The following is a 17719-nucleotide window of genomic DNA, read 5'->3' as shown; positions in this document are numbered from 1 at the left end:
GCAGCCGGGACCACCCGGCACATCGCCGCTCGGCAGCGACCTTGCAGAGGGTCCCGGGGTGCAGCTCGGCCCCTCGCACGCACCGCACCGGTGCTGCCCGTGCCGGGGGCCTCGCAGCGCGGTGAGCATTGGCATTGCCCTGTCCGTGTGTCTGGGCGGCAGTCGGTCCCCTGTCCCCGTCCCCTCCCCGCTGAGGGCCTCCCCCCCCCCCCCGGCTGAGGTGGGTTTGGGTTTCACCTTTTTTCTTTCCGTTTTTTGGTCTTTAACCCTTCTGTAATTTATTGCCCCCCTTTGCAAATGACACTAATCCAAATAAAACTTAATTTATTGAAGCCGCTGCCGGCTCCCCGCCCTCGCTGCGCCCCCGCCCCAGGGCTGCAGGTGGTGGGGGTCCGCACGGCCACCCCCCCAGCCCCCCCATGCCGGCCGGGGACCCCCAGGCAATGCCGGGGTGCCACAGGCCCCCAAAACACCCCAAGCACTTTAGGGGGGTTTTGGGTCCCCCCACCCTGAAAGACCCCGAGTAGCTGCAGGGGCGTGGGGTGGCACCCCTGGTGCCTGCTTAGGCAGGGGGTGCAGGCAGGGGGTGCAGGCAGGGAGCCGGCACAGCGCGCTCGGTGCACGGGAGCCCCGGGATGTGCCGCTGGGGTCCTGAGTCTGCAGGGGGTCGGGGATGGGGGGTCTCTGCACCGGGGGCAGCTGGGGACCAGGGGGACAGGGATGGGGTCTCCAAATGGGGCAGCAGAAGTGTCCCACCCTCACCCTGCTCCTCGGGGAGGGGATGGGGACCGGGTGCCCACCGTGCTGGGACCAGTACGGCCAGCCTGGAGGGTCACGGATTATGCTGGGACCAGTACGGCCAGCCTGGAGGGTCACAAATTATGCTGGGACCAGTACAGCCAGCCTGGAGGGTCATGAGTTATGCTGGGACTAGTACAGCCAGCCTGGAGGGACATGAATTATGCTGGGACCAGTATGGCCAGCCTAGAGGGTTCCCACCATGATGGGATCAGTACAGCCAGCCTAGAGTGTCCCAGACCATGCTGGGACCAGTATGGCCAGCCCAGAGGGTCCTGCACCATAATAGGACCAGTATGGCCAGCCCGGGGGGTCCCAAACCATGCTGGCACCAGTACAGCCAGCTTGGGCGGTCCCAGACCATGCTGGGACCTGGTTCCTCATCCCACCCCTTCCCAGTTCCCCCAGGAGCCCCCCAGCGCACGACGAGAGGTTTGCAATGACAGCGGCATTAAACATTAAAAAAATAGCTCATGATTTAAAAAAACCCACCACCAGAAGACGGAGCACAACAGGAGGACATTTTTAGTAGGATTAAGTTCACACCAAAGCCCCGTTAGCTAACGGGGGGCCGGGGGGCGGCGGGTGGGGGTCCGGCCCGTCCTTCATCTCAGCCGGAGCGGCAGCAGCGGGGCTGGGGGTCCTGGGGTCCCTCCTCCGTCCCCCCTGGGGCACAGCCCACCGGGACAGGGAGAGCCCGGGCGTGGAAAGACCCCCACCCTGGGCACCCCCCGGCCTGGGGACCCCCTGGAAAGGCACTTGGTGAGGTTGGGGGCTTAGCACCTGTGGGGGAGCCGGGTGAGCACCCACGGGGGGACCTGGGTGCCAGCCCCGCTGCCACCGAGGGCGACGCAGCCTCCGGGAGGGGACGGATCCAGCAAGTACCTAATGGGCAAACTGGGAGCAGGGGGGGACACCCCGAAGGCACTGGTGGTGGTGAGGGGGGGGTTTGGGCGAAGGCACTGATCCAGCTCTGCTGCGGCGGGACCCCCCGGGTGGGGACGGGACCCCCAGGGTGGGGATGGGCACCCCGAGCTCTGCCCGGTGTCGTCCACAGGGGCCGGCTGAGACCCCCCATCCCATCCCATCCCATCCCATCCCATCCCATCCCATCCCATCCCATCCCATCCCATCCCATCGCACATCCCAGCTCGGCACCGGCCAGGCATCACGAAGGCACTTGGTTTGAGACATGACTTTGCTCAGTCTCCTCCTCCTCCTCCTCCTCCTCCTCCCCGGCTGCGAGGGGCTGCGGTGGGAGCCAGAGGTCCCCGGGGTTCACCCCCAAAACCTCCCCCCGGCCGCAGGACCCCCACCGCCCGCAAGACGAACGCTCATCCCTTCTCTCAATAAATAAGAAATAACTTAAACGAGGGGGGGCCCCGTTGCGGGACCCCCCCCTGAAATTGTCTGACCAGGACCCCCGCCCCCCAGTCCCCCCCCGCCGTTACCCAGCACCCAGGGGGGCGGCCGCGGGGTCCTGGTGCTCCCGCCGGCTGCTGGTGAGGGCCGCTGCTGGTGATGGCGGGACGCACGGTGAGGGACGCACGGACGCGGGATGCACGGACGCGGGATGCTATTTGCGGAGCTGGAGGCTCTCCAGGAGGACACGCTTGTGGCCGGGGTCCAGCACGCCGGCCTCCTCCAGGTCCTCCTCCGTGATGTCGCTGGGGGGGGACGGAGGCGTGGGGCTCGCTGCCCCCGGGGGCAGCCCAGCCCCGGGGGGGACCCCCTCAGTGGGCGCAGGAGCCCCCGCTCCTCGGTGCCCACCCAGCCGCCTCCCCGTCCCCGCTGTGGGGCTGCGTGGCCCCGGGAGGGCTGTGGGGACCCCCCAATGCAGCAGGGATCCCTGAGGGGCAGCAGGGGCCCCCCAATGCAGCAGGGACACCCCCCAAGTACCAGGGACCCCCAGGGGCAGCAGGGACCCTCCTAAAGCACCAGGGACCTCCCAAAGCACCAGGGAACCCCAGGGGAAGTGGGGACCCCCCAAAGCAGCAGAGACTGCCAGGGGAAGCAAGGACCCCCCCCAAAGTAGCAGGGACCCCCAGGGGCAGCAGGGACCCCCCAAAGCACCAGGGAATCCCAGGGGAAGCGGGGAACCTCCAAAGCAGCGGGGAACCTCCAAAGCAGTGGGGACCCCTGGAGGGCAGCTGGGACCCCCCAAAGCAGCGGAGATCCCCAGGGGCCAGCGGGGACCCTCCCAGGGGTCTCCCCATGGCAGGGTGCCCCCACCCCGGCGTCACCGTGACCCCCCAGGGAGGGCGAGGACCCGCTGGGGCCGCAGGGTGGGCAGGGGTCCCCGCAGGGCGGCGGGGGGCCGCTCACCTGAGGAACTCCAGGTCGTCCCAGCCGTTGCGCACCAGCCCCTCCTCGTACCGCTCCAGCCCCAGCGCCCGCAGCCACTCGCCCACGCCGGGCACGGCGCCCACGCCGCGGCTTGCCGGGCACAGCGCCTGCGCGGCAGCGCCGTCAGCCCTGCCTCGCCCCAGGGACCCCCCAGGCCCCCCGGTCCCCCCAACACCCACCTCCTCAGCCAGGTCCTCCTGGATGCTCTCCCGGATGGAATGGGGGGGGAAGGCGAGGGGCCGGCTGTAGTCGGGGTGCAGGCAGCGGGGGGGCAGCTCCAACCGCCCCCCCTTGGCCAGCAGCGGTGGAGGGGGGGCTGCCTTCCCCTTCCCGCCGGCGTAGTCCACCTCGCTCAGCGTCTTGGCCATCTGCAGCACCGAGCAGGAGCGGTCGTCCAGCAGCCCCCCCACCGCCGGCAGCCCCCCGGCAGCGGGGGTCCCGCCGGGCCCCTCCAGCCTGAAGCCGGCCCCGACGGACGGCGGGGGCCGGGGGTGCAGCTTGGGCGGGGGGGACTCGCCGAAGGCCGGCCGCGGTTTGGGCTCCTCGCGCCCGGTGGGTGCCGGCAGCTCCTTGGCGCTGCCGTAGAAGGGGTTGGGGGCCAGCTCCAACTCCCGTGGCAGCGGCGGCGGGGGGAAATCCGGCGGCGGCAGATTGAGGGTGCCGGCGTCCTCGTCCGATGAGCTCTCCTCGCCGCGGCACGCCGGCGGCTGCCCGGTTGAGGGGTGCCGGCGTCGCTCCGGCACCGCCAGCTGCACCTTGGCCTTGGGGGCGGGGGGTTTGCCGGGGTCCCCGGGCGCCAGCAGCTGGTGCGGGACCCCCTCCAGCACGTAGTACGCCGGGTTGTTGAAGCTGTTCTTCAGCGGCCCCCCCGCCGGCTCCGGCGTCACCTCCGCCTTGGACCTGCGGGCACGGGGGTGAGGGTGGCACCCCGGGGCGCGGGGGGAGCCGGCGGGGGTCCCCCAGCCCTGCCCGTCCCCCCTCACCGGCTCGGGGCGGCCTCGTCCCTGGCAGTGCCGCGGTGCGGGGCGGGGGGCCGGGGGGCCGGCGCAGCGCTGCCCTTCTCCGGCTCCTCCAGGAGCTTCGCCGGGGCGGTGGTGGGCGGCTCGGCACCAGTGGGCTTCCGCCCTGCCGACCTGGGCGACAAGAGGTGGTGGGTGCCCCATGGGGCTCAGCCCCCCGGGACGGGGCCAGTGCTGCTCTCGGTGGCACCGCGCCCCCCGTCCCTGACCCGTGCGGCACGGAGCCAGCACCGGGACTGTCCCCAGCCACGTCACATGCGCCATCCCGGAGGGATGCTCTGCGCGCCGCCTGTGCTCCCGCGGCACTGGGGGATGCCTGAGCCCCCCCAGCCCCCTCAGGACCCCCAGCCGGGGGCCACCGCTGCTCCCCACCCCCCGAGCCCTGTCCGCCGTACTTGGCATAGTCCTGGTTGGCTCTGGCACCCAGCAGCACCTTCCCTTTGCCGGCCGCCGTCTCGTCCTTATCGATGCTGATCCACTCTGCCAGGAGACAGGGGCTCAGTGGGGGGGGTCCCGTCCCCGCTGCCCCCCCTGGGGTGGGGGGGAGCCTCACCGTAGAGCCTCTCGCGGGTGCCCAAGCGCTCGGTGGGCACCCGGACCTTCATGGAGCCGCGGATGTTGCCCGTCTCCTCGCCCCGGTGCGACAGGTAGGTGAGGAACTGCTGCGCCGTGCTGCCGATCATGGACTTCAGGGCGATGACGCACTCCCCTGGGGGCGGCAGCGGCGGGGGTCGGGGGTCCGCATCCCCAAGGGACCCCCCCGGGAGGGCGGCGCGGTGCCGGGGAGCCGGCGCGGGCACTCACCGTAGGACTCATAGCCGTCGAGGGATTTGACGGTGAGCAGGAGGTGCTGGTCCTGCAGGTACTCGATCTCGGAGAGGATGGGCTTCAGCTGCGGGCGAGGGGACGGGTGACGGCACTGGGGGGGGGGGTCTCCGCCAGCAGCCCCCCGGCGCCAGCCCTGCCGGCCCCTCCTCACCGTGGGCAGCTGCCGCGACGACCACTGCACCTTGAGGAAGTTGATGTTGTCGCTGCTCTGGCTGTCGTTCTCAAAGCTCTTCTTGAACTCTGCGGTGGCGGGGGGACACGCAGCCCCCGTCAGCCCCCTGGGACCGCGGCGAGCCCCCCGGGACCCCCCGCCGCCGCGCCGGCCCGCACCTTCCAGGCAGGTGGAGTAAAACTCGATGAAGAACTTGGTGCGGCTGGCCGTCTTCACGATGGCCTCGATGCTCTCGAACTCGATGTACGCCTGCTCGGAGGACTTGGAGAGCCCTCCAGGGAGAGGCGAGGCGTTGGGACCCCCCCGGGACCCCCCGCTTCTCGAGGGAGAGGTGGGACCCGCCGGGAGGGGAGCGGGGTGTCCCCTTGGGCACAGGCACCTTTTTTGGAGACGAACTGGGACGTCACCCCCACCTCGAAGGAGCCGAAGACGGGCGAGTGGTCGCTGGTGACGATGTCGTCCGTGCACCCTGCGGCCAGACGGGATGGAGGGGGGGTCAGGGTGGGGGGACCCGTCCCCGGAGGAGGGGGGACGGCGTCCCGGGGGGACGCACGCCGCTCACCGTAGGCGTTGCAGTTGATGTGAGTCTCGGGGTAGGACTTCCAGAGGATGCGGTCGCACCAGGACGGCACGTTGGTGCGGACCTGGCGGGGATGGGGCGCAGGGGGGGGGGGGGGTGTGTCAGGCTGGGGTGACCCCACCCCGACCCCCCCCCACCCCAGCACCTACCCCCGTGGGCTTCTGCTTGTGCCAGACGTAGGTGTCCCGGGAGCCCCGCTCGTAGCGGTAGGTGGGGGGGAAGGTGATCTCCTCCTCGCCTGCACCGACAGCGGGGGGTCAGGACGGGCCCGGCGGCGGGGGCCGCCCCCCCAGGCCCCCTCCGGGCCCCCCCAGCCCTCACCGAAGCGCAGGAAGACTTTGTGCTTCTCCTTCTCCAGGTTGAGCTGATCCACCTTCAGCAGCGGCTCCAGCTCCTTGCGGCTGATGTAGTTGAGGATCTCCTGCGGGACAGAGGGGCTGGCACGGGGCGGGGGTCCGGCACCCGCAGCCCCCTCCCCACCCCGCGCCGCCCTCCCCCCACCTGGATGTCCATGTCCAGGCGATAATTGAGGTCCCCGAACCAGAAGAGGTGGGTGAAGCGGAGGGAGATGTCGAAGGAGCTCAGCTGCTTGTCCCCCAGCGAGAGCAGGCGCAGGATGTCCAGGTAGTTCTGGTTCCTCCTGCCCGGGGAGGGGACACGGGGACCGGGTGACACGGGGACGGGGGTGTCACAGCCCCGCGGCAGGATGAGGCCCGTCCCGCGGTGGGGATGCTCACCGTGCCGTCTTCTCGTTGCCGGAGGTGAGGTGGCAGTTGACGAAGCCGAAGGAGGTGCCGTTGAACATGAAGGAGACGCCCACGGCTCCCTTGTTGCCTGCAGGGACACGGGGGCGGGGGCAGGATCAGGCCCGGGCAGGGACCCACGGGCTGCCCCCCACCCCAGGGGGACGGGGACCCCGCTGCCCCCACACCCCGGTGACAGGGCACGGTCCCCACCCAGGCTGCGCTGGGCCCGGGCTCCCGGCACGCACCCGGACCCCTCCTCGTGCAACGCACACGTGCCAGGACCCCTCCTCGTGCAACGCACACGCGCCAGGACCCCTCCTCGTGCAATGCACATGTGCCAGGACCCCTCCTCGTGCAATGCACACATGCCTGGACCCCTCCTCGTGCAACGCACATGCGTCAGGACCCCTCCTCGTGCAACGCACACATGCCCGGACCCCTCCTCGTGCAACGCACACGCCCAGCCTCCTTCTTGTGCAACACACACACGCCTGGACCCCTCCTCATGTGATGCACACGTGCCCAAGACCCGTCCTTGTGCAACACACACATGCCAGGACCCCTCCTCGTGCAACACACACGTGCCAGGACCCCTCCTCGTGCAATGCACACCCCCCAGACCCCTCCTCGTGCAACACACACATTCCTGGACCCCTCCTTGTGCAATGCATGTGCTCCAGGACCCCTCCTCGTGCAACACACGTTCCCAGCCCTCTCCTTGTGCAACGCACACGCACCCAGACCCCTCCTTGCACAACGCCCACGCGCCAGGACCCCTCCTCGTGCAACGCACACATTCCTGGACCCCTCCCTGTGCAATGCACGTGCTCCAGGACCCCTCCTCGTACAATGCACACACACCTAGACCCCTCTTCGTGCAACAAACACACACACAGACTCCTCATGCAATGCACAAGCACCAAGCCCCCTCCTCGTGCAACACACACAGACCCTTCCTCATACAATGCATGCACACCCGGACTCCTCCTCAGGCAACACACGCGCTCCAGGACCCCTCCTTGTGCAAAGCACGCGACACCAGGACCCCTCCCTGTGCAACACGCGCGCTCCAGGACCTCTCCCCGCGCAATGCACGCACACCCAGACTCTTCATCATGCAACGCGTGTGCTCCAGGACCTCCATGCGTGCAACACACACGTGCCAGGACCCCTCCTTGTGCAACACACACACACACACAGGGACCCCTCCTTCTGCAACACACACATCATGCAACGTGGGTGCTCCGGGACCCCTCCTTGTGCAATGCATGCAACACCAGGACCTTCCTCTGTGCAACACATGCATCCCAGGACCCCTCCCCGTGCAATGCACACCCCCCAGACTCCTCCCCGTGTAGCACATGGGCCCCAGACCCCTCTCTGTACAACGCATGGGACGACTGGACCCCTCCCCATGCAGCACACACACACCAGGACCCCTCCTTGTGCGACACACACACACTGGGCCCCCTCCCCGTGCAATGCATGTGCTCCAGTATCCCTCCTCGTGCAACGCACACACGCCAGGACCCCTCCTTGTGCGACAGACACACGCTGGGCCCCCTCCCCGTGCAACACACGCACACCTAGACCCCTCCTCGTGCAACAGACGTGCTTGGACCCCTCCTTGTGCAATGCATGCAACCCCAGGACCCCTCCCCGTGCAACACCCACGTGCCCAGACCCCCCTCGTGCAGCGCACGCCCGCCGCCCCGCAGCTCCGGCCCCTACCCAGGGTGTTGGCGATCCCCGTCTTGACGCTGGAGGTGCTGACGTGGCTGATGCGGTTCTCGTGCTCCGGCTTCACCAGCACCACCACCTTGATGTTCCACAGGGACTGCATGGCCACCTGCGGGCCCGCGGCCACCGTGAGACCCCCGCCTCCGCCGGGACGCACCGGGGAGCGGGTCCCCGTCCCGTGGGCACAGGGTGCCCCTCGGGTGCACCCCCAGGGGTGGCTCGTCGCAGAAGCCCCCTCCTCTCCCACCAAGGGCCGTTCCCTGGGGAAACCCACCGCCACCGGCACCACGAGACCGCCCCAAAACACCCGGCGTCGGCAGAGCCGGAGCACCCACAGCCTCCCCAGGAGCCGGAGGGATGCCGAGCATCGCCCAGCTCCGTCACCCAGCTCCGTCTGCATCCCACGCCCCCCAGGACCCCCAGGTTCCTACCGGGCGGTACTCGACCTCCGTGAAGTCCTTCAGCACGGCGCGGAGGAAATCCACCCACTCCTTGTCCCCCAGGGAATTCTCCTGGGTGCCGAAGACGTAGATGTCGTGGGGGATGGCGACCGTCACCTCGTCCAGTGTCTTCCCCAAACCCTTGGAGGTGAACCACGACGTGATGCTCTTGGGCGGGGGCACGCTGCCTGCGGCGAGGGGGGACAGGGCACGGTCAGGGGGGACCCCGGGGGCTCAGCCCCCCCGGCGTGACCCCCCCGGCCCCGCTCACCCATGTTCCAGGTGCCGATGAAGATGGAGATCATGTCGGGCTCGTCCTGGTGGGAATGCTTGTTCTTCATCAGCTGCAGGAGCTGGCAGAAAGCCTCTCGCTTCTGCGGGGGGGGGGGCGGCAGTCAGCGGGGGGAGAGGGGCTCCCCACGGCTCGGCCAAACTCAGCACCTCCCCGGCATGGGGGACCGGGCAGGGACCACCCCGGGGACACCCCCGGCCACCGGGCACCCCGCACCCATCCCCGAGCCCGTTTAACCGGGGGTTAAATCCTGCACCCCCACCCCTAAGAAGGGGACGCCCCCCCATCGCGGCAGAGCGCGACCCACCCGGGCGCTGACGAAAACGAAGTCTTTCCGTTGCGTTTTATCCTTTTCCTTCTCGAAAACGATGCCCAGTTTGTTCTGCACCCGCTGGGACTTGATCAGCTGCCGGACTGGGGGAGAGGCGGTGGGGGGGTACTGGGCTCCGGCTGGGCACCGTCACCCCCCCAGCCCGGGGTCTGGGGGACACCAGGGTGGGGGGACACGCGGGCTGGGGACACCCAGCTGCTCCCGCCCCGCCGCCGAGCCCCGCAGGGACGCTCCCCCTCCGCTCCAGCGCAAAGTCAGCGCCGGCGCGGGGCGCAGGGTCCCCCCGCCGCGTCCCCCCGCTCACTCTTGTCGTGGGTGAAGGTGTTCCAGTCCTCCTGGGAGTCCTTCTGCTTCTTCAGCACCACCAGCTTCCCCCCCTCCACGTCCACGCTCAGCGTGTACTTCTGCGACTTGCCGATCTTGGTCAGGTCCCCCAGGGTGACGTCCAGCTTCACCTGCGGCGGGACGCCGGGTGCTGCGGCGGGGAGAGGGGACGCCCCCGGCACCCAGCCCCGCCGCCGCCCCCGGGGACGCCGAGAGCTTCGTGCCCTCGGTGCCACGCCGATGCCGAACCCCCGCCGAGGACCCTTCTGCCACGGCGGGGGGCACCGGGACTCACCTCGAAGGTCTGCACCGGGATGCTCTTGGCCTTGCGGGAGAGGGGCTGGGCGGGGGCGGCGGGGGCGGCCGAGCTCATCTCCTGCAGGGCTTTCAGCGCCTGGCAGAGCCGCCGGCGGCATCAGCCGAGCACTGGACGCCGCGGCCCCCAGCCCAACCAGCCCCCCCAGCCCCCCGCCCACGGAGTCCCCCCTGTGCCACCCGGGCGGCTCGTTTTGGCCCCGGCACCATCCGGATCGTGCCCCGGCCGTACCCTGGCCGAGCCGGCCCAGACCCCCACCACGGGAGCCCCGGCCTCACCTTCTTCTCGATGCTGGAGAGGAAATCCTTCAGCACGGAGAGCTTCAGCACCAGGCTCTCCAGCTCCTGCTCCCCGCTCTGCCCCGCCGTCTGAAACCCCCGGCACGTCACAGCCGGCCCCAGCGCCACCGCGGCACCGGGACGGGACCCCCGGATCCACCCCAGCCCCCCGGAGGGGAAGGACCCCCCGGCACCATGGGACGGGGCAGAACGGGACCCCTGGATCCACCCCAGCCCCCCGGGGGGGCAGGACCCCCCAGCACTGCAGGATGGGGCAGGATGGGACCCCCGGATCCACCCCAGCCCCCCGGAGGGGCAGGACCCCCCGGCACCGTGGGACAGGGCAGGATGGGATCCCCAGATCCACCCCATCTCCCCCTGGAGGAGCAGGACCCCCCAGCGCCGTGGGACAGGGCAGGATGGGACCCCCAGATCCACCCCAGCCCCCCGGAGGGGCAGGACCCCCCGGCACCATGGGACAGGGCAGGACGGGTGGGCGTCTCTCCGCTGGCTCTCCCACCGCCCCCGTGTCCCCGTGGACGGTGCCGTGGGGGGTCCGTGGGCAGGGCCCCCGGGGCGGGGGGGTGGCACCGCCGTGTCCCCGCGTCCCCCTCACCTGCTGCAGGATCTTGGAGACCATGGGGGAGCTCTGCTGGTCAAACACCTTGGAGAGGATCTCCAGCCCCGCCAGCACCTTGTCCACCTCGCTGGGGAGGGCGAGAGCAGCGGGCTCAGCAGGCGGCACGGCCGGCTGTCCGTCCGTCCGTCCGTCCGTCCCTCCCAGTGCCCGGCACCCACCTGTGCAGCCGTTTGCAGGAGGTGACGAGGGTCTTGTTGAGGTGGGGGAGGCTGCTGGCCCCCCCCTTCACCGCCTCCAGGTCCAGCGTGTAGCTGCCCTTCAGGTACTCGTGGGAGATGCTGCTCAGGCCATTGGTGCTGCAGGGAGGCAGCGTGGAGGGTGAGGAGGTGGCAGGGACAGGCAGGGGATGGGCAGGGGACGGGCAGGGGTGCGGACCCTCACCTCTCCGCTGTCCCCTCCGGCACGGCCGGCGCCAGGCTGGTGGGGCTGAGCCCCGCCGAGGCGCCGGAGAAGCTGGTGGAGCCGGAGCGCGGCGGTAACGGCGGCTTTTCATCCTCCCCATCTGCAACGGGGTGAGGAGGGGGTCGGTCACAGCCCCACGGGGACCGGGGGTCCCGGGACCCCAGCCGGCCGCCCCGCTCGCCCTGCCCTACCCGAGTAGTCCCTGTCCTCCGCGGCCTCCTTCTCCTTCTCCCTCTCGACGGGGAAGAGGAGGGTGCAGACCAGCCCCTGGTTGGGCTGCAGGTACAGGGCGATCAGCTCGCTCAGCGTCTTGAAGCGTCTCACCTGCACCCCCTGCGACGTCTGCGGGGAGACGGGGACCGTCAGCGCCCGCGGTGGGGTCACCCGCACCCCCCGCGCAGGGACCAGGGACCCCCCCCCGTGCAGGGACCCCCCCCCGTGCAGGATGGGGTGCTGACCCCACAGCCCCAAGGCTGAGCCCTGCGTGGAGCGGGGCCCGGTGCACGTGGCACCCCACCGCTGCAGCTGCCTGCCGGGAGGGCTGGCAGGGTGCAGGCAGCAGCCATCCCTTGGCCTCCTCCCTCCCGGGGGCGGCTTTTTCCTGCCTGCCCGGACGGCACAAAGGGCCTTCTGTTGCTCTAAAAATACCCAGTGGCGCCGGCCGGCCAAGACGGGCGCTGCCAAGCCGCCCGGCCGTGCCGGAGAGCCGGGCACGCTCATGGCACGGGGCCGAGGCCGAGCCCTGCCGAGCCGCCCGGCCGTACCGGAGAGCCGGGCACGCTCATGGCACCGGGCCGAGGCCGAGCCACCCGGCCATGCCGGAGAGCCGGGCACGCTCATGGCACCGGGCCGAGGCCGAGCCCAGCCGAGCCGCCCAGCTGTGCTGGAGAGCTGGGCACGCTCAACGCACCCCCCAGCAAGAGCCGGCTGCAGGCTGGGGGTCCCGGCACCCCGACCTCCCGCAGCCCGTACCGGGACCCCCCGCCCCAGCTCCCGAAGAGCCAGGGGGTGGCCGGTGTCACGGGGAGGGACGTTGCCCACCTGCACGGCCAGAAAGTCCTCCTCGTCGGGCAGGATGCGGTAGGTGTGGACGTGCTTCTGGAACCTGCGGGCAGTGGCGGGCGTCAGGCAGAGGTGGGGGACACGGCACCCCCCCCACCAGACACCCATCCTGCGGGACCCCCGTGTCACCGGCCAGGCACGAGCAGCCACAGCGAGAAGGAGCCCCAGTGCCGCCATCGCCCGTGGCATGCAATGAGCTGCCAGGTCTCAGCCCGGCCCCCATGGGAAAATGCCTGTGGGACGGGTGCTGGGGGTCCCAGATGGGTGCTGGGGTGTCCCAGAGCGACGCCCCGCTTGCTCCGAGGGGGACCCCACGATCGACACCCCCGTGTCCCCAGGCAGTGCCGCAGCCCGCCCCGTGCCACGCCATGGATCCCGGCCCTGCTGCCCATCCGTGTGCCAGAGCGGGCGTCCCCTGCCCGCAGTGCAGGCAGGAGCAGGAGCAGGCAGGAGCAGGCAGCCGCTGGCAGCCGGGAGGCCAGGAAACAATTTATTTTTCAATGGAAGCTCACAGGAACCGGGGACGCGATCCCGGGGCAGGGGGTGACGGGCGGCGCTGAGAGACGGGGTGCCGACGCCAGCGGGCGTGGGGAGCGGGACCCCGCGCGCGTCTCCTCCGTGGCAGAGGGACACCGGGAGCCGGGGACCCCCAGCACGGCCAGAACCCCCCCCACCAGTGCCAGCGGCAGGGACGGTGGCTCCTGGCCTGGCCCCCGGCCACAGCGCTCGGGGAGGTCACCGGGAACATAGAGGCGGCTGTCACCGCGCCAGGGCCACCTGTCAGTGGGACCGAGCTCAGCTGCGGTGTCCCCTGCCCCGGTGGCACCCTGCCGTGGGGCTGGGGGACGGGGGCCAGGCGGTGTCCCCCTGCCACCATGCCGTGCCCCTGGAGAGGGTGCCGTGCCCTGCGGTGCCGGGTCCCCTGGTGCCAGCCCGCTCCCCACAGCGTCAGGTCCCCTGGTGTCACCCCGCTTGCCACAGTGCCGGGTCCCTTAGTGCCACCCCGCTGCCCACGGTGTCGGGTCCCCTGGTGCCACCCCATTTGCCACGGTGCTGGGTCCCCTGGTGCCACCCCACTGCCCACGGTGTCGGGTCCCCTGGTGCCACCCCATTTGACACAGTGCTGGGTCCCCTGGTGCCACCCCACTCCCCGCAGTGCTGGGTCCCTTAGTGCCACCCCGGTCCCCATGGCATCGGGTCCCCCGGTGTCACCCCACTTGCCACAGTGCCAGGTCCCCTCCCTGGTGCCACCCCGCTCCCCACAGCACTTAGATCCCCAGTGTCACCCCACTTGCCATGGTGCTGGGTCCCTTGGTGCTACCCCGCTCCCCAGGGCCTCGGGTCCCTGTCCCCCAGCCCCGCAGCGAGTGGGGGCATGGCACCAGCATCCCCCCAGGGCCTCCAGAAAGGGGATCCCCCATTTCTGCCCCACCCCATGGACACGACCCATCCCCATGGCGGCAGGCGTCGCACCCCAGCATGCCGGGGGTGCAGCACCCGCTCCCCCAGCCCCGGGGCTGCTCCTGGGTGCCCCAATGCCCAGAGAGGGGTTGTGGGGGGCCCAGGGAACCCCCAACTGGGGGGGGCTGACTGGGAACCCTCTCGGGGGGGTAAGGGGGTCCATATGGGAACCCCCCGCTGAGGGACCTGGGGGGTCCCCAATTCAAAGGAATCCTTGGGGAGGGTGTCAATGTGGAAGACCCCAAACTGGTATCAGGGGCTCCGTCTGGGGACCCCCAGCTGGTGGGATCGCCCCCACCCCGGCTGCCCAGCCCCGCGCCGCTCGCGGCTGCTGTTTTGGTGAGTAAACCCCGGGCGCCGGGGAGCGCCGGGCTCACGTCGGGGCTGCCGGCACAAAGAGCCATTATGTGGGAGCGCGGCCGCCGGTGAGCGCCGGGGCTCCCTGCCGGCTCTGCCACGCCAGCCGGCATCCCGCCGCGGCCCAGCCGGCACAGCGGGGACCACCCACGCGCCCACCGCCGCCTGCGTCCCCAGAGAGAGCAGCACCCACCGCTGCCGTCCCCTTCAGCCAGCAGAGCCGGGATGGGGGCTCCGGCCCCCCGCCCTCCCGTGGGACGCCGCACGGGGACCGTCCCCACCGGCATCGCTCGCCAGCCGCCAGCCGGCGATGCCAGCGCTCCCCGGAGCCACCACCGCCACGTGCCGGCGCCGCCTGCTCCGGCGAAGTCCCGGTGTGCCGTGGCCGGCCCGGCGGAGGCCATGGCACGTCGGCGGGAGGGTTAAAGGAAGACGGCGCTGCCGGGATCCCGGCGCAGTTCCCTTTCCTCCTCCTGCCCCCGCAGCTATTTTTAGGCCCCAGCGGCGGCTGCTGCCGATGGCCCCAGCAGCCCCGGCCACCCCCACGCCGGCGAGGGGGCTCGGTGGAACCGCGGCACACCACGGCTCACCGCTGCCCTCTGCCCGGCCAAGGACCCCCACCGGTCCTCGCCGCGGCAGGGTCTGGCACGGCCGCCCACTGTGGCATCCCCGTGCCAGGCTTTGCCCCACTGCATTGTCCCGGCCCGCGGTGTGGCCACGCGGCACCCGCAGCCAGGGCAGCGGCACGGAGCTCGTGCTGGAAGCCAGAGCCAGTGAGCCCAAGGGAAAACCCATAGCCGGGCCGGATGGCCTGCCGGGGCCAGCGGCACAGGGGCACACCGGCCTCCATGCCAGCCCTGCGGCCGGGATGCCACGTTCCCACCACCAGCACCCAGCCAGGTGCCCCCACACGTCCCCCAGCCCCATGGCACCGTCGGGTGCCGATATTCACAGGGGCGAGGCGTGCTCTCCCCCCGCCGTGCCGCTGGTGCCGTGCTGCCAGTGCCGCTCACCACCCTGGCTTCGTGGCAGGGAACCGGTGGCCACGGCCACGCTGTGCCCACGTGGCCGGGAAACCGAATTTGCACGAGCCACCGGCCACGGGGAAGGAGGATGGTGCCACCGCAGAGGCTGCACGCCCTGCGCCGGCACGGCACACGGCGCAGCCCCAGGCCAGGGCAGGCCGGCTCGTGGCGGGCTCCTGGTTCTCCCTCATTTGCCGTAAGGAGCCAGCGGCTGCCGGCGCCCACGGGCTCTCGGGGAGCGGAAAAGCCTCATTTCGAGGTGCCCTCACCACCGTGCCGCACCGCCTGCCCCGCAACCACATCAAGGTCCTGGCGCTGGCGCAGGCAGCCGGCCCCGAGCAGAGCCGGCGGTGCGCCCCAGGAGCATCCTGGCACGGCGCTGAGCCGCACCGCCAACACGCCGAGGTGCCGGCGAGGCCCAGGGCGTAGCGGGGTGGCTGTGCTCCGCTGCACGGTGACGGCCGGGCTGCTGCCCCGGTGCCACCGTGCGCTCAGCCCCAGGGCCGGCACGGCCGCCGGGGAGGGGGTGGCAGCACCTTGGGGACCCCCGGGGCCGGTGGCACTCAGCCGTGGCCCGGCACCGGCCGGCGTGGAGCCACCGAGCCCTCCGTGGGCACAGAGCCGTCCCCCCCAGCAGCCCCCCGGGGCTGGGGACCCCAAGAGCGCAGGGTGGGGGCCTGGCCCCCGTCCTCACAGCCCCCCGGAGCCGGCCCTGCTCCCCACGGTGCCTGTCCCCTGCCAGTGCCCCCCAGCCTGTCAGCGCCCAGGACCCCCAGCAGTGCCCGTGCCCCCCGGTCTCCCCGGGTCTGTGCCCCCCCAGCCCCCCCGCAGCTATGGGCACCCACTGCCCACCCCAGCCCCCCGGTTCCCAGTCCCTGCCCCCAGTCCCAGTGACCCCCATGTCCAGCGGGTCCCCCCCTCTGCCTGCTGCCCTCTGGGTGTCGGTGACCCCCCAGTGCTGCCCTGGACACCCCACCCGTGCCCCCCAGTGCTCCCTCAGTACCCCACCAGTGCTCCCCCGGATCGCCTCCGCTGCCCCCCCCTCAGACACCCTATTTGTGCCCCCCGGAGCTTCCCCGGACCCCCGCCGGCGCTCCTCCGGTGCCCCCCGCCCCGCGCCCCGCCGGTGCTTCCCCGGGCCCCCCGGATCTCCCCCAGACCCCCCCGCTACCTCTCGCTCCCCCCCCGGTGTGTCCCCCCCTAGCTCGTCGGTGCCCCCCCGGACCCCCGCCCAGTTCCTCTCGTTTCCCCCCCCCCGGTGCTGCCCCGGACCCCCCCGTGCTCCTCCCGGTGCACTCCCGGTGCTCCTCCCGGACGCCCCCCGGTGCCCCCCCCCCCGTACTTTCCCGGGCCCCCCCCAGTACCTCTCGTTCCCCCCCCCCGGTGCTGCCCCGGACCCCCCCGGTGCCCCCCCGTACTTTCCCGGACCCCCCCGGTACCTTTCGTGTCCCCCCGGTGCTCCCCCGGACCCCCCCGGTACCTTTCGTGTCCCTCCGGTGCCCCTCCAGACCCCCCCCGGTGCTCCGCCGGACCCCCCCCGGACCCCCCGGACCCCCTCGCCCGCCGGACCCCCCCGGCCCCCCTCGCCCCCCCCGGCCCCCCGGCGCCCGCACTCACAGCAGGCAGAGCGCGTAGGCCCCCGCCACGCTCTCGCTGTCCCGCACCAGGAAGCTGCCGTCGCGCCCGGCCCTCGCCAGCTGCTCCTCGGCCGCGGCCCGGCTCAGGTCCCGGTGGTACCAGGGCGGCGCCGGCCCCCCCGCGCCCCCCGCGCCCGCCATGCTCCGCCGCCGGGGCCGCGCCGCGGGGCCGCGCTCCGCGATGGGCGGGGGGACGGGAGGGGCGGGGGGACCGGGGGGGCGGGGGAACGGGGAGGGGCGGGGGGGACGGGAGGGGCGGGGGGACCGGGGGGGCGGGGGGACCGGGGAGGGGCGGGGGGAACGGGGAGGGGCGGGGGGACGGGGAGGGGCGGGGGGACGGGAGGGGCGGGGGGAACGGGGAGGGGCGGGGGGACGGGAGGGGCGGGGGGACGGGGGGGGCGGGGGGACGGGAGGGGCGGGGGGACCGGGGAGGGGCGGGGGGAACGAGGAGGGGCGGGGGGACGGGGAGGGGCGGGGGGACCGGGGGGGCGGGGGGGACGGGAGGGCGGGGGGGACCGGGGAGGGGCGGGGGGAACGAGGAGGGGCGGGGGGACGGGGAGGGGCGGGGGGACGGGAGGGGCGGGGGGAACGGGGAGGGGCGGGGGGACGGGAGGGGCGGGGGGACCGGGGGGGGCGGGGGGGACGGGAGGGGCGGGGGGAATCGGGGGGGCGGGGGGAACGGGAGGGGGGGGGGGGAACCGGGGGGGCGGGGGGGGACGGGAGGGGTGGGGGGAATCGGGGGGGCGGGGGGGAACGGGAGGGGGGGAGCACCGAGGGGACGGGGGCACCGGGGGATGGGGGGCACCGAGGGGACGGGGGGCACCGGGGGGCGGACAGCGGCACCGGGTGGGCGGGCAGCATCGGAGGGGGAGCACCGGGGGACGGGGAGCACCGGGGGATGGGGGCACCGGGGGATGGGGGCACC

At 72.3% G+C, this 17719-nt stretch overlaps 1 protein-coding gene across 1 annotated transcript; it reads right to left on the bottom strand.

Annotated features, from left to right (window-relative positions):
- Positions 1 to 2132: 2132 nt before the first annotated feature.
- Positions 2133 to 16969, bottom strand: INPPL1 (inositol polyphosphate phosphatase like 1). The gene is made up of 28 exons (XM_082337885.1): positions 16775 to 16969; positions 12294 to 12357; positions 11444 to 11594; positions 11232 to 11352; positions 11009 to 11146; positions 10827 to 10917; positions 10211 to 10300; positions 9912 to 10010; positions 9597 to 9747; positions 9269 to 9375; positions 8941 to 9043; positions 8661 to 8857; positions 8221 to 8338; positions 6481 to 6577; positions 6245 to 6383; positions 6065 to 6164; positions 5893 to 5981; positions 5726 to 5807; positions 5543 to 5632; positions 5322 to 5435; positions 5143 to 5231; positions 4968 to 5055; positions 4717 to 4872; positions 4559 to 4643; positions 4128 to 4277; positions 3324 to 4044; positions 3124 to 3251; positions 2133 to 2465 (listed from the first exon to the last, which is right to left on the bottom strand). The coding sequence occupies exons 1-28, from the start codon at positions 16933 to 16935 to the stop codon at positions 2375 to 2377; spliced, it is 3810 nt and encodes a 1269-aa protein (XP_082194011.1). The 5' UTR covers positions 16936 to 16969; the 3' UTR covers positions 2133 to 2374.
- Between the last annotated feature and the right edge of the window lie 750 nt (positions 16970 to 17719).

This window comes from Platalea leucorodia (assembly GCF_965183815.1).
Source record: "Platalea leucorodia genome assembly, chromosome: 2".
NCBI classification, from domain to species: domain Eukaryota; kingdom Metazoa; phylum Chordata; class Aves; order Pelecaniformes; family Threskiornithidae; genus Platalea; species Platalea leucorodia.
Note: the sequence above shows the minus strand (reverse complement) of the source record. Positions and strands in the feature narration are given on the sequence as shown.